The 17,028-nt window shown below is 42.2% G+C and overlaps 1 protein-coding gene across 1 annotated transcript; it reads left to right on the top strand.

The window, feature by feature from the left end:
- Window positions 1-1,897: 1,897 nt before the first annotated feature.
- On the top strand, window positions 1,898-15,527 carry drd4-rs (dopamine receptor D4 related sequence; the record flags this gene model as incomplete). Its single annotated transcript, XM_080420818.1, has 6 exons — window positions 1,898-1,950; window positions 10,711-10,893; window positions 11,123-11,403; window positions 11,571-11,683; window positions 13,421-14,118; window positions 15,325-15,527. Exons 2-6 carry the CDS (start codon window positions 10,848-10,850, stop codon window positions 15,525-15,527), a joined length of 1,341 nt encoding a protein of 446 aa, XP_080276944.1. The 5' UTR covers window positions 1,898-1,950; window positions 10,711-10,847.
- Window positions 15,528-17,028: the final 1,501 nt, after the last annotated feature.

Below are 17,028 nucleotides of genomic sequence, written 5' to 3'. Positions count from 1 at the left end.
TATATCTGATGTCCGGACTCCAACTTGTGTATAAATACTATTGCCTGTATTTGTAATAGGAGAGAGATATTTTTGCTGTACGGTGCCTCGTGGATTGATTCTTTCTCTTAATACAATGTCAACCTTTTAATTTGAGTCTTTGATTTCGTCTCATCCTTTTTACACTGGTTTTCAGCTGTTTAACTACAAATAGTTATAAATAACATAGAGCAGGATTTACAACCCTTTATCAACTCTATTAATCTGTCTGTCTCTTATATGTCATCATGATTTGTGTGCGTGGGGATCTCATTTTATGAGCCTTCCAGTTTAGTAGACCTTGTATCGTGAATCTGTACTTCCATGTAGTGTTTTTCTCATGTCTTACTAAATAAAGTACATCCATCAATCAAACTCGAACCCTCACTTCAACGAACGCATCCACCTAACACATGTGCACGCATGCACGCACTCTCTCTCTCTCTCTCTCTTATTATTATATTTCAAGTTTCTTGCTTGTAAGTTCCATTTTCAGTGGAGATGTGTCATCTTGCCACCCCCATAGTGTCACTGATTGGGCTTAAAGATGAAATTAAAATAATAATTAGGATCCAGTGAGTGATGCAATGTTTGAAAGGGAAACAATTAAAGTCAGCCTTCACATGTTGTTGTGTGACAGAGCTGAGAACGCGAGGAGGGCGTTCAGCCAGTCACATGTAGGCTTACAATTAAGTTAGTGAAAGGGAGATAATGGTGGCTGAGTGAGCGACAGAACGAGAGAGAGGGGGGGGGGGAGAGAGAGGGGGAGAGAGAGAGCATGTGAGCAGGACACAGAGGAGCAGAAAGAGGGAGGGGATGCGAAAGGGAGAGAAACAGAGCCAGTCAGAGTGAGAGAAAGAGAGCGAGATCAGTGTGGTCTCCCACCCTCTCTCTGGCTGTGCTTGCAGAGGAGCTGCTGCTGGTGTATCACATGGATGAGTGATGTATGTATAGGTGAAAGAGGAGCTGCTGCTGGTGTGTGACATGGAAGGCTGCCCTGCAAATGTGACAAAGGAGCAGCAGCAAGGCTAACTAGCGGCTGTTTTTGTTTGTTAATTTGTCATTATTATACATTTTTCAGTGATGATACCGATCAAAGAATCAACACTGTAAAACATGGATGGATGGATAATTTGATTTCATGGAATTGATCTATGAAGATGTCGTTTATTTGATCAAGTTATGCGCAGCTGCATCTGTTGCCACCCCCTCATTATATCTCCGTGTCTACTTTGTCTTTGAACAGGCCTTGTTATGTTGTAGACCACCGTGTCTACCTCTTCACATCTATCGCTGAATCTGTAGTGTTTGTGACTAACTACAAACATACTGCCTCTGTGGAGACTGAGACAGCCTCTGTCTGTATGCTGCTTTGCTCTGATGGGTATTTTATCCCCATGTAAAATTGCATGGTGCTGGGTCACACAGTGGGCATGCACTGTCGCTGTCCATTGGTGGTGGTGCTGAAACCATTCAGCTATTGATGCATGTAGACTGAAATGTGCTGGCCCTGGTACGTCCATCACGTCCGGCAACCTGTTTCTGTCTTTCAGAACAAGCTTGTCTTGTGGCTTGCTAAGTGACAGTTTGTGTTTTTGATAGGTTATCGGTTATTCTACAGTCGTGAATTTAATAAATGGTTTTGTCAGAAGGGCCCCTCAAGACCGCTCTGCCCCCTCTGTGCTCATGAGTCTAGCTCCACCCCTGCTGAGAGGCTGAGTGGAGGCTGGCACTGTTAGGGATACAGTACACTTGCATGAGGAGAGGAAAGGAACAAGGACAGGCTGCTGTTGATGGACAGTTCCCTGAGAGCACACACATTAGGACTCCTCTGGAAGAAGTCTTTTTAAGGAATGGGAATCTGCCTGAGAGACAGAGCAGGGCATTGACCGACTCCGGCTGGAAGTTTCCAAGCCATCATCTGCGAACCAAGTGAGTGACCATTTTTCACTTAGTGCCCACCCCTCACAGAAATATATCATAAATGTGTCTTGTGCGTGAATTTTCACATGCCGTCTTGATGGAATAGAAATTGAAATGTTTCAAGTGATCAATGGGGACACCTATAAATCACTAAAGGGTTTTTGGGTGGAATGAGTGGAATTCATCTTTGCCTAATTAGCATAAACGTAAGTCCCTCATTTGCAATTCTATGCCTAATTCGATTTTAGGACTGCTTGCCTGATTGATCTATTTTTTTCTAATTCTCATGTGGCTTTAGGAGTAATGATTTTCTCGAACTGCTCACACAGACTTGTGCTGAAGTTCTCAAATAAAACGTCTTCAACAAAAGAGAAATGATTTATCAACTTGAAAACCATGCTGCATGCTACTGTGTCTGATCTAGTCTAAATATCGTCGCTGTCAGGCAGAAACCTCTTATCTCCTTATTTAAACTTTTTATGATTTTTCACGAATTAATGCCTTACTTTGCCACACCACAGTGTTGCACAAAAGTAGCAAAAATACGCCTAAAGCTCAACATTTTTTCATTTGAATCCTGAAGCTTTGGACATACGAGGTTTCTACCCGACAGCAATGATATGGTAATACAACAAGGACAGAAGTTCTTCTGTGAAGTGTGCATACATTTAGTAGGCTATAAACAGTCCTGAAGGCGAAGAAGATAGCACTGAATGTCTGTGAGATAATATCAACTTGTTGGGGCCACAAGGAACGTTAAGAGAGAAAAATGATGAGTCTTGGAATAAATTAATTACTACTATCATGCAGTTTCTATTAATTTGGCAGGTTTCATCTCATGGTACCCAGTGATGTAAAGTAACTGAGTACATTTACCCTAAGTGCTGTACTTAAGTACAATTTTGAGGTATTTTTACTTTACTGGAGTATTTCCAATTTTCAGTACGCTACTTTTACTTCTACTCCACTACATCTCAGAGGCAAATATTATACTTTTACTCCACTACAATTATTTTAACATATAAACTTTAGTTACTAGCTATTTGATTTAGATTATTATTACAACACATACATTACCCACTTCTGCCCTATATACGCTTTGGCCATTTGAAAATAGCCGATCTACAAGCTCACAATGCGACACGATGCGACGCATTGTGAGCTTGTAGATCTGCAATTTTCCAAAAAGTATTTTTTAAACATTTTATACATTTGAAAACTTGTGAAATGGGACCTTCTGCATAATGAGTACTTTCTACTTTTCGTACTTTAAGTACATTTTGACACCAATACTTTTGTACCTTTACTCAAGTAAATTTAGAATTCCGGACTTTCACTTGTAACAGAGTACATTGCAGCATTGATACTTTCACTCAAGTAAAACATGTGAGTACCTTTTCGACCACTGATGGTACCTGCACTTGCTGAACAAGGCACCCCATTGCTTTGCTCTAACCACTCTTACGCAGCTGTTGACGCAGCTGGTCACAGCTATTTTAGTATCTGGAGCTGAAGCCATCTTAATTTGATGTCCCCACTCCATGTCTCGCTACCCCAACCAGTGCTGCGTGATGAGCTCTGGAGGTGTTTCAGGGTAGCTAATGATCTTGTCAGTCACCACATAACCTCACAGATGAGCACCAGTGCACTGGACTATGGAGCAATACTGTATTATTGGACAGGTGGTTAGCATAATGAAGGCCTCAAAGCTGTAGCAACTAATCTATATGCTATGTGTCAGTTTTCGTTACAAATAAGGTAAATGTCACAAAGATGAGGACGCATTACAGAGACTGGACATTACTGGCAATACATTTTTACGTCAAATAATTATGTCAATTAAATACAGCTATAATTCTCACTTGAAAGACTATTCGGGAGAATAAAAAGAAAAACCCACACAAACCATTTGAAATCTACAGCAATGCTCAAGACACTGGTGCACTGTTTACTATAGCATGAAACAAATCCCTCCCAAATCTGGCTGTTGTCTAATTTAGGTCCTGACAGAGTCCTTGGGTGGGAAATACTCAGATTAACACGTTTAAATGCATTTGGACTGTCTCGATGCAGGTCAGTTGCTATGGTTGCTTAGCTCAGTGGGGGACTGAAATGTCCGCCTCCTCTCATTTCGAACTGCGCTGGATGATGAGCAGCACTATTATTTCACAAATGGATAGGTGTGCTCCTATGCAGCCATGCGTTTCCTGACATTCCTTGACTGATCCCTGGTGGATAATCATGCAGTGGCAACTATTTTAACCAGCAATTTATTTTGGGTATTGTGTATGTAATTTTCCCCTAAATCACTGTGTGAAAACTGATAATAGTAGATAACAGGGAATTATTTAATGCTGTATGATTACTCTGAGATTGTCACTGCTGTAATATATAATTTAAAATACAAAGAATCTCTGGGACTGGCCCAAGTTGCCCCTCATTAGGAACTCTTTGATTGTGTATGTCTACAACTGGTGAATAAATGGTCACTAACAGGGCAATTGTTATACTTACAGAGTAACACTCTGAATTTTACTGTGCATTGTTAGAAGGCAGGAGCTGTAGTTGGGAGGGTTTTGTTTGCAAGCGGGAGAGTGAGGTATTTTGATGAACAGTGTTTGTGTGTTGGTGTGTAGCCAGTTTGGACACTGCCAATGGAGCACAGCAGGAACACCTGCTACAAAGAAAGTGAAAGACAGAGATACACCTGCCATATAACCACAGCAAAAAGTGAAATATAGAGCACATCTACCATAAAGACAGCAGGAAGTGAAAGACAGAGATATACCTGCCATAATCACAGCAAAAAAGTGAGAGACAGAGATGCAACTGCCACAAAGACAGCAGAAAGTTCAAGACGGAAACAGACGAAAGCACACAGACAAAAGAATCAGCTCACCACTTGAGGATTCAGGGCCAGAACGTTGCTTTGCAAACACCCACCCACTCACACACACACACACACACACACGGGTAGATGCAAGTTCTACATATAGTGTTGCATCAAAGCACAAAAACTATACTCATATGTCAAACTGTGCATGGGAAGCATACTACGTACGCAAACATTTGCTTTTCATCTGAGTGACTACTGATTATGGGAGCATAATACTGGTGTGCAGATTTGTACTCTTTTCAACATGTTTAACACATGCCATGTCCCGCCCCCCCCAGGACTATGCAGCAACAATATGTTACATTATCGCGAGTCTCAAAAGCTAATATTCCACACATCATGAATGGAACGTCCAGGGTTCCACCGCAGGAAGCAGGCAGGTAGCCAATTACGTCCCATCTCATCTTATAACATCTGTTTCCTGGGAACCTGTTGTCTGTGGCCATGTCTGGCTAATTGACTGTTAACGTGTTGAGTGTGACGGACAGGAGAGGCAGGTTGTAACGGCAGCTGTTAATGCATCTTGGCAGGCTCTGGGAGGCCGGTCATTTTCACTGTGTAAAAGATTGGATGAAATTTCACATTGCCACATGCACCAGCACCTGTTCAGATGCCATTGCGCCGTTCTCATCTAAGTAGCTGTAGCATATGGGAACAGATATTATTATTATTTTGGCTAAGGGGAGGCATCTCCTGTATCCCAATTCCCCATCCTCTCTGGTGGGAGTTGATGAAAAGATTAGGATCGAGATCTTGTCTCCTGTTCCAGCGGGAACATTGAAATGACTTGTGCATTTGCGTGAAAGGAAATTGAAGAGAGTGCATAGCAATGTCAAATTACTTTGATAGACAGCAAGGGAAATAACACGACAATGGATTCCAACTTTCTTGCCAGGGGGAATTTATACAGTACTTTCAGCAAACAACATTTATTCACAAACACACAAGGCACTGCATTTTTATAACTTAGATTATGCAGGACTAGAATAGCAGCCCGACAGTCCTTTTTTAAGCCACTCAGCTAACACTCCTGCATGGAATAGCTACGCGACCACACATACAGAATACACCTGACCTCATCATGTCTCCTTTCATTTTCATCATTCCAACAGCTCCTCATCCATGTCTGCCTTTGTCATTTCTAATGTCTCTTTGCCCTGCCACTGATGCTCCTGTCACTGTGTGGAGATGAAACAATACATCTCTGAAACAGCATCATGGCACACAAAGGGAAATGTCACCGGCATTCTCTCTTCAGCTTACTCCCTAATGTTTCACCGCACAAAAACACCGGTTTATTGAGAGGCATCTGCCACTAGACTGCTTTAAACAAAGTTGAGGGTTGTTAAGCAGCAGGATAGTGTTAAGACCGAGTTGTGTTCAGAACCCAAATGCAACCACTCAGGAGACACGAAAGGGTTAATGCCTTGCGAGGTGTTTTAATGTCCAAAATAATACACAAAACTGAACATGTATAGATATATCTATATAAATCTACATGGATATACATATACAACTAGTGGCACAAATATATATGTATATATGTAGATATTATATAATATAAAACTATACTTGAAAGAGTCCATGAGAGTAGTCAGAGTCCAAGCATGTGGTCGGTAGCCAAACAAAACGATCCAGAGGAATGGTGGTGGCAAGCAGGGAGTGGCACTGCAGATCTGGAGTGTGACAAAAAACAAGCGATCAGAATGATTGCAGCAAAAACACAGAAAATAGCTCTACAGGGTACGGACAGCAACAATGTAGGCTTCAGCTATACACGAATCCACGGAGCGCTGCCCTGGGCGCAGCCATTGCTGCGGTGTCAACGCTCCGCGGACGCGACACCGCAGCAATGGCCGCCTACAGGCAGCTACAGGCAGCGCGTCTGTGGATTCGTCTATACTTGCCAGGTAATTCTCTGGGAAGATCTGGCAAGGGGCGGAGTCAAGGCAGGGTTCTTGAAGACTCTGGTGATGATGGGAAAATGGAAACAGGTGTGCAGTGCCACACCCAGTCAGCTTGCCACAGGGAGGAGAATCATGAGGTGAGCCTGAGTGTCCAGGTGACAGAGTGAGAACGGCGCACTGGATTGTGCACAGGAACTCCAGACGTGGAGGGTGGAGGTGAAGGGTTCGAAACCGTAACAGATAGTCACTGTCAATGGTAATGTTGTCAGTGGTAATTGTTTTCTCTCTGACTTTTTTTTTCTTTCTACACACAGTATTTGTGAGAACAGTTCCTTGTGATATTAAGTGACCACCTCTATACCTTCCAACCTGGTTCCTCGTCTGGGCTATAGAAAGTGGCCATTTCTGTTTACCTTTCAGTGTTGTATAGTAAATACGTTCTAGTGCATATAGGCTCTTTTTCCTTCTGTCTTGTGAGAGCTAAGCTACCCCTTTGTTAAGCAGGGAAGTATAGCATAGTTGTCTTGTGAGTATTGATTGATAAACTACTTAAGTGCACCAACCTGAGTCAAATGAGTGCTAGAAGAATGGGGTTAATGTAATGGAAAAACTAAATGGAGTGTATGATATTGTCTGTTATTCCCAGGAAGAATACTACACAGTTGATTCAGTGAATCTTAAGCATCAAATCTTTTGAGAATTGCTCTGTTCAAATTAAGATTTCTTTTACAGTCCCCATCTGACATTTAAATACGTTTTTAGACCTGTAAACTTGTTGTTGACTTCCCATTACATTTATTTCTGGAAGTCTGGTACATTTATTTCTGGAAGATAATTTAAAAAAAATAGCTCAAGCAGCACAGCAATGTCCACATTTCTTAAACATTAAATTAAACAACTCAACTTGTATTGTCACATCAAAGGTTTACAGGTGTAAAAATAAGTGGGTGAAATCATTTGCAGTTTCAAGAAAGGCGGATAGAGATAGAGAAAGAAACAAAAAAAAATAGATCAGATATCAATATGGGCAGTGTGAAATATACATATTTTAAGGGGCATGATACAGAATAGACCAAATAACCATGACATCACCAGTAACAGACTTACTTCCGGGTGTATGGTTAGCAGTGATGCACTGGGGCAGTATTACCTATGGTATAATCCATGTCATTATACGGTACGTTATTTTTAAAATTATATCAAGATGACCAGCACTTGTGGGTGCGTACAGGCATCTCAGGTTGTTTCAATTCCTGGTATCATGTAAGAATTTACAGCATATCATTTCGTACATCATTTATAACCTATTGTACATTATATATATATATATATATATATATATATATATATATATATATATATATATATATACAGACACATGTGGCTGAATGAATGCACACGGAGCGGACATGCACTTCCTGTTCTGTGTGTGAATGTGGGATGACTGTGCGTATGTGTGTTTAGACTTCAAAACAGGAAATCAGAGAAAGACAATGGCATAATTAGTACAGAGCATCTGGTTTTAAAGCCCAAAATCCAACACGATTTTGACATAATTTCCAAGCATAGGTGGGTGTTTCATACAATCCCTGCCTCTCCTTCCCCAAAATCCTACCTCCCTCAACCTGATCTCCAGCCAAAAATGCAGAAAGAGGAGACAGGAATTTCGTCCGTTTTATCCATCTTTAAATATATTCCAGGTACTGTATTTCATTGAATTTATCAATAGGCCTATTTGACACAACGATCTCTACTGACATAACTGGATCAGTGAATACTGATTACCTGGGCCCAAGAATTTTGTATCCCTATCCGAGTGGATTAAATTAGGATTTGGGGTATTTCAAAACCAAAAAACTGCTTTGGGATCACTTTGATATCTGACCTGTGATGATAGACCCACATTTGAATCGCATGCTGAGGGGCCTATAGAGCGCACCTTCAAAATCGCTATCACTTCTGCTCATAAGAAAAGTGAACAGTTGCAACGTCTGAGGTACAAACTCCACTTCCCCTGTAGCTTCCTAGTGTCCTCACTACTGCACTCCACGACTGACACAGTCCTGTGTAGGCAACCCGGCCTGGTGGGATCTGATTTTTCGAGTTATTATTTGTTATCATATTCAAGGGCAGCGGCTATCATTTGCAGGCGATGCCCATAATTTTTCTTCGACCGACCACAGCAGCAGAATCTGTCAGCACCACAGCCCTAAACAAGCAACTAGCCTGCTCCCAATCTGGGAACCCATCGTCAAATAAAAAGGAAAAATCACACCCAGTGTGAGTAAGCGGTGCCTACTCTGTTTGATGTGTGGGCGCTGGCATTCAGACGGTACTACTCTATTTGATGTGTGGGTGCTGGTATTGAGGCGGTACTAGAAGAGTATTTATACTCTTTTTATCAACTTTTAAGTATTTTTTCTCATTTTAACTGTTTAAGTATTTGTACTCATTTTAACAACCTTTAAGTATTTTTACTTATTTGAAGTACTACTGAGTATTTTCACTCAATTTAAGTACTGTTAAGTATTGTTACTCAATGTATTTACTTTAAAGTATTTTTAATCACTTTATTTCCTGTAAAGTATTTTTTACAAATTTTTACAAATTTTTACTCTTTTTATCAACTTTTAAGTAAGTTTACTGTTTTTATCAACTTTTAAGTATTCTTAAAAAAAAATAACTTAAGTATTTTTTTGTGTGTGCACGCACGTGTGCAGTGCTGGCTCTCACGTGTGCAGTGCTGGCTTGTCTGTGTGTGTGTGTGTGTGTGTGTGTGTGTGTGTGTCTGTAAGTGGCGCATGTGTTGAAACGGTGCGCCTTGCAGGACCGCATGTTACGTGTGTGTGTGTGTGTGTGTGTGTGTGTGTGTGTGTGTGTGTGTGTGTGTGTGTGTGTGTGTGTGTGTGTGTGTGTGTGTGTGTGTGTGTGTGTGCGAGCGAGCATGTGTGCTGTGTGTGTGTGCGTGTGTGTGTGTGCGCATGTGTTACTTCTTTGCCGTGCTCAAACGGACGGACACACACACACATGGTCAAATGTAGAGCGGCTGGCACCGCTAAAAACAGAGCCCTCTGCTGTTTTTCACTTATTCATTTGACTCTGGGCGGAGCTGTACGGAGGACCCATGCTCAGGGAAACCGGGGTTTTGGTCTGCCTTCAGCCTTCCACTTCCGGTGGTGCGACTATGTTTTCATTCCCACTAACAATATTTCTCCACGGAACACTAACACCATTTCTCCCAAAGATCATGGATCGTTTTGGTTATAAGCCTACTTGTTTCTATGATGAAAGAGCAAGTTAAAATGTTACTAACTTTCTGTGGTTTTGTCAGCTCCGAGGACGCTATTGTTAAATGAGTTTGTTTCCAGTGGGGAACGAGCCGCACACATGTAAATCCCGCCGACTACATTTGATTGGGTAAAGCGCGGCCTGCTTCCTGATCTGATGGCACGCCCACTTGTAGCCAATGTGCATGGGTTCTCAACACGGCTACCAACAGATTCAAGCGCAGCTCTGAATCTGTTCTTGAGAGATTAGCCTGCTCCAAACGGGACGTGTTCTGAGTGGCGGCCATGACCCGAACTGGCACAGCAATAGTGTGCATAATTCCGAACTTTCCAACATTCTATTCTCTCAATCAGCTCTGATTAAAGGTAATAGACAATGCCACGAGGGCATTCATGGGCAGCGGCAACATAAAGGGTAGAAACCCAAGCTGCTCCAGTGGAGCTGGTGTGTGGCCAGCAATATAAGACTATGGTTGAGCTCCCACTCCCAGGTTACAGTATGAGTGTGAACAAGTCATTTGTGCTCAATGAACCTCCTGTACCCTAGATAAGCCAAAACGCCAGAGAGGCCAAAAATACAGCTTTCAAATAGCCATGCCTGATGGAAACCAACAGAAGGCTCTTTCAAGACTGGATTGTTATCAGTCTGTAATGATATTTAATTCCCATTCTTTTGCAGGTTTAATATTCACAATCATTATTCAGGGGGGTCATCTGAGAACGGCATGCCAGCTACTTGGAAAATGACCACCTCGACGATCAGTGAAGGGACACTGTTGGCCAGTACATGCACATGCTTCCCTCCAGCTGTGGCTGATGCACCCAGTGAGCTGGAACAGTCTCAAGACCTTAGAGCAACAAGGTAAAACTCTCTCTCTCTCTCTCACACACACACACACACACACACACACACACACACACACACACACACACACACACACACACACACACACACACACACACACACACACACACACACACACACACACACACACACACACACACACACACACACACACACACACACACACACAAGTGTTGATTTATACCATAATAAATTGGGCTTAAAGGCACTTCTGTCTGATCGCCAGATGTTAACTGTAGTTCAGGAGTACAGCTTGGGGCCTCCATCATGGAAAATGTGACACCTGGCACCATTCCCGATGGGCCGCACCAGAGGGATTACAACTACCCGGCGCTGATCCTGGGCGTGCCTTTAATTCTCATCATCATCCTGGGGAACGTTCTTGTGTGTCTGAGCGTGCTCACAGAGCGCTCGCTGAAGACTGCGACAAACTACTTCATCATCAGCCTTTCCGTTGCAGACCTGTTGCTTGCAGTGCTGGTGCTTCCCCTCTATGTCTACTCTGAGGCAAGGAGATGCTGCGTGTGTGTGCGTGCGTGCATGCGTGAGTGAGTGCGTGCGTGCAATTGTGTGCATGTGCAGTCTTAATTGTAGTGTAGTAAAAATCATTCAATAATATAGAGTCTCAATCAAAAGAGAAACACTTTTGTACGTGTTTTGTATTTGCCATCCAGTTCCTGGGAGGCATCTGGACCTTGAGCACCAACATATGTGATGCACTGATGACCATGGATGTCATGCTGTGCACAGCCTCCATCCTGAACTTGTGTGCAATCAGCGTTGACAGGTACACTCTCTCACACTACACTCATCTCATCTCATACTGGTATATTATGTGTTGTTCTCTGTCAAGCTCAAATTGACTGTATTAAATTACAAATGCATTCGTAAATGCAAATTAAGGTATTAAGCTTGAAAAATACAGTATCCCTCCCACTGATACGTGCAGTATTGTTATTATTATAGTATTAGAACATTTAAAGGACAAAATCGATAATCATGCATGGTTCATGGTTTGTTTCCGGTGTGAACTTTCCCCCCCCCCTTTTTTTATATAGCATTATAGCCTACAAATGCTGATGGTTGTCATAATTACAGGCACTGCTGGTGGCAAGATCATTTCTATATTAAAGCCGTCATGAAATAAAAAATATGTTTCTCACACTTTTGGAGCATATCCGTGGTCATACTGGGGATATTCAACAATAGATGCCAAATATATATAAAATGTTGTGTATTTTTATGTCAAAAGTCCCTAAAATCCAATCTTAATTAGTTCCTGTCAAACGAAAACATAACATAATGTGTGATAACATCAATTCCTTATGAATAATCATGAATCGTTATTCATTCACCTGTGTGATTCCCATAGTATAGCACATATTCCTCCACACGCAGATGATATATATAGAATATAGTTCTGTTCTTGCGTAATACACGTTTATTTTTCTTTCTTTTTTTACAAAGTCTTTTTTCTTTTCTTTCGGTCTCATATTTACAAAGCGCTTTAAAATGGCTAAATAATAGCATGCTGTGCTCATTCGTGATGAGACACAACATTCTCCATCAGCGGCTTGACAATCAATTTGAACAATGCCATTAGAAGTGATGGCAGGCCGGGCAGGGGCTACGAGGCTAATGGAACCAGAGAAAATCAAGACCTCTGCCTCTAATTGCATCACTTAGGGAGGGGTACACAGCAAAATTATAGTTGTTCATTGAACTTGACATTTGTATATACTCTCAGAGTTAATATTATGATTGTTGTTGAGGGACTCTATTTGGGAGTACTACAGAAATGGTGGAATTTGACTGGTCTGGGCCATAGAAGTCAGAGATTGTTTTTATGGAATTTTACTGCAGTTCAATAATAAGTAGAGAGGGTAGTGTGGTCAAAGTATTCTCTTGTAACCTTCTAATGTTTGCTTTGTGTCACAGAACATTACATTACATTACAACAGCTGGCTCCCAGAACATGCATCTCTGTGCTGCGATGCATGCATACATACATACATACATGCATACACATATACTGTACTGGCACTGCCATATGTGCATCCAGAGTTTTCAATATTATTATACTGTTCACTTGACCTCTATTACTGCAACCACAGTATATACTATATCAGTTAGCTAGCGCCGGTTACCACCGGCTTGCGTTTTAAAATTGTTCTAGTTTGATTTGTTTATTTCAAACAGTTAATATAACTGCAATTAATATAATTTCAAGTGCAACACCACACACACACACACACACACACACACACACACACACACACACACACACACACACACACACACACACACACACACACACACACACACACACACACACACACACACACACACACACACACACACACACACACACACACACACACACACAACAGTTGTACAGATGGCATTTAATTAATGGCTATATGTTATAAATCTATTTAGTTATTTTCATACTATTTCAAATCTCCTTAATGTACTTATGTATTTTGTATCCACATGTTAATGTTAAATTTGGACATTCCTCCAGGTACATTGCGGTGGTGGTCCCTCTGAAGTACAACAGAAATCAGTTCAGCGTGCGGCAGCTGGCCCTCATCACCGCCACATGGGTCCTCTCCCTGGGCGTCGCGAGCCCCGTCATCTTCGGCCTGAACCGGGTGCCGGGTCGCGACCCCAGCGTGTGCAAGCTGGAGAACGACCACTTCGTGGTATACTCCTCGGTCTGCTCTTTCTTCGTGCCTTGTCCCGTCATGCTCTTCTTGTACTACTGGATGTTCCGGGGCCTGCGGCGCTGGAGCACGGGCAGAAGCCGGTCCCAGATGGTGCGAGGCGGCGGTCGCCGCACCCTCTCCCTCCACCTTGGCTCCGCCCTGCGCGGCCAGAAGGCCGCGGCGGCAAGCGGCCGGGAGAAAGGGGTGGACCTCGTGCCTGTGGGGCTGAGCCCGACGTCTCCGTCCACCGTCGTCTCCATGTTGTCACCCGCAGCCACCCCCTTGACGGAGCAGGACGAGCTCGGGGTCATAGCGGAGAGTGACCCCATGACCACGCAGTTGGACAGCATATCAGACGCGGACGCTGGCGAGAGACCGCCCCTGGAAGAGGCGAGGGGCCGAGAGAATGGCGTGGCGAAGGCGAACGGAGGCAGGAGGGGACGGCGTAACAGCAAGAGCAGCCGAGTGAGTGGAAGAGAACGCAAAGCCATGAAGGTCCTCCCAGTTGTTGTGGGTGAGTGTTCACTAGTTGATGATATACAACAGGTAGTGGCTCCTGAACAGGCCCCCCAGGACCGGGAGTGATTTTTAAAACTCAAGTGGCCAACTCTGGTACTGAAAATTAGGGCCCTATTCCGGATGGCTCGACCAGTCGGCTCGACTCATGAGCGGATTGTAGGACGCATAAAGGACGTTTAAGTTTAGGTATATATGGCTAAAAATTGCCATGTTTAGGCATGAGGTTAGATATGGTTAAATATGTAGGTACCAGGTTAACAATGGCTGTGATTAGGCATTACGTTAGAAACAGTTAAGTTTGTTGTGAATTTGGTGTGATTAAGGTCAGGATCTGGGGTGGCTGTTAGCCAATGAGATCGTGTGACCTCAAACCGTCAAATTCTGAGCTTGTCCAGGAGCCATGCAGTAAGAAAATACAATAACATGTCTCATTGTACTCAAGCCAGATAAATAATAATAATTGCCAATTTGCCATTTTAAACATTTGCATTGCATGCACTTTGCAGGAAAATATTATGTATATTCCTGCGGAAAGCAGAGGATTGAAATTTCTATATAACAGAATGCATTCCAGTCAAATTAAATTGGTGATATCTGAATCTGTAAGTGGTACAGATCATGATAATGAGAAGATAGGGACATACCTTTACAATATGCATATAATAGTCATGTCGGAGGGGAAGGAGAATGTTGACTCTAATATACTCTGCGCAAACTGAGTTATGAACCAGAATTATCCGTTTGATAAGACACACACAGTACATATATACTCTGATTTAGAATCACAATACACATTAGAAAACGCATGTGTGTGTGTGTGTGTGTGTGTGTGTGTGTGTGTGTGTGTGTGTGTGGGGCCCGGAGACTTGCATTACGTGTCTGCATGTGCGTGCATGCTACACAACAAACTAAATAGCTAAACCACTCCCAGCTATTTGGCTGCACTTTAGTAGTACTTGCAGTACTATAAGTGTGCGCGTGCCATGTTGAAAAAAAAGGCTCCAAAGCACGACAGAATCAGATATCTATTATCCGTCTCCTTGAAAACCACTTTGCCGCTGTCCAATCTGTACCAACCCGTATACAAACTGCACTTGCACATGATCATCAACTCACAAATCTGTACACAACGCATGACATACGTAAAAACCTGTTTAATGGTCACTATACTGGTCAAATGCATATCTCCCATCTCCTGCAGGTGTGTTCCTGGCCTGCTGGACACCTTTTTTCGTGGTACACGTCACAAAGGCGCTGTGCGAGACCTGTGACATAGGCCCTACGTTGATCTCTGTGGTAACATGGCTCGGCTACGTCAACAGTGCCGTCAACCCCATAATCTACACAGCCTTCAACGCGGAGTTTCGGAATGTCTTTCACAAACTGCTCTGCTGTAGGACATGAGTGCCCATTGCCCTCCCACCTGGACCCTTTCATCTAAAAGCCGTTGCTCACGCACAATGATGAGGCTCCATTAATCCTTAAAACATTCTCGCCTTGACATGGCGACTGTCCATGGTAATAGCAGAGTTTCATAAATGCTCCATAAAATCTTTGCAGTCTCCATGCGTAAGATGACTCATTCCACAAAATCTAATTCAATTCAATTGTGGCTCAAGATGAAGCCATCATATACATACTGATGACAAGAAGATGTTATTTGACCAATGCCTTAGTTCACAGCTGGACTGGAAGACAATGACTGTACCATGTTTCTACAATCCACTTCATAATATGAAGTTTCATGAGATATTATCTCATGAAACATTTTCCTCTTGTAAATAAGGACACAGTAGACATTAATACTGTTAAGGTAATAGCCCAGAGGCATAAAATATGTGAAAATGTAAAGATTCTGTACGTACTTTGGCATATACTGTATGCTATAGCAGAGTATTTTGAAAAAGAATAAAGTCTGCACACTGGTAGTTGCAAAAATCTCCAGAATGTATTGCTCGTCAACGTTTCGGCCTGTTCAGGCCTTCATCAGGACATATATGTCATATATGTCCTGATGAAGGCCTGAACAGGCCGAAACGTTGACGAGCAATAAATTCTGGAGCTTTTTGCAACTACCAGTGTGCAGACTTTATTCTTTTTCATTATACTTTGTTTGTCTAAGCACCTGGACTAACGGATGTGCGTGCACTATCTTCTTCATAGCAGAGTATTTTCCCTCAAGATGTATTTACATGTTGATGTTGTATTTCATTTCCGTTCAAAAATGTGCAGGTCCGCAAAGAAATTCAATGTTTTTTTTTGTACAGAATCATTAATTGAAGGAATATTTTTGTGACATAAAGTGTTATGAATGAATCTGCCCAAGCTTGAGGAAACTGTTCTGGTATCTTCACATCTACAGTGGAAAAGAGAAACTGACATTCAGGTTCATGTTTCATCCTGAAGAAGGTTTCTCTTTTACACATAATGTGAAGATGGATGAAAAGCAGTGTGCGAGCTTTGGTTTTTCAATGGATATATACGCTGCTTTGAGAAACTACTGGAACCAAACATAATTTGGAATTTGTCTGTCAGAAGGACAATAAGATGTCTGTTCCAGAAAACCAAAAATTATATTATGAATGTTTACACTGAAGCATTTGTCCTTAAGGCAAAGGAGAATATTGTGGAAGCTATAAAAGAGAATATCATGTTTTAATGTTATTATCTGTGAAGTACTATGAAAGTGCTGTGAAGAGGTGAATGTGACAAAATGTAGCTTAAACAATATTTGTCATTGATGGAAAATAAATAAAGTCATTGAAGAGCAATAAATCATTTTTTTTGTACAAACTAACAGAAACGAATGTGAAATACCACGGGAGAGGTCGCTGGCATTGAATTAGCCATGTTTTTTATAACATAGAGCACATTAAGATTTGTGTCCATTAAGGACCCATCTCTC

The sequence above is a fragment of the Gymnoscopelus braueri genome, assembly GCF_963280865.1.
Source record: "Gymnoscopelus braueri genome assembly, chromosome: 23".
NCBI classification, from domain to species: Eukaryota; Metazoa; Chordata; class Actinopteri; order Myctophiformes; family Myctophidae; genus Gymnoscopelus; species Gymnoscopelus braueri.
Note: the sequence above shows the minus strand (reverse complement) of the source record. Positions and strands in the feature narration are given on the sequence as shown.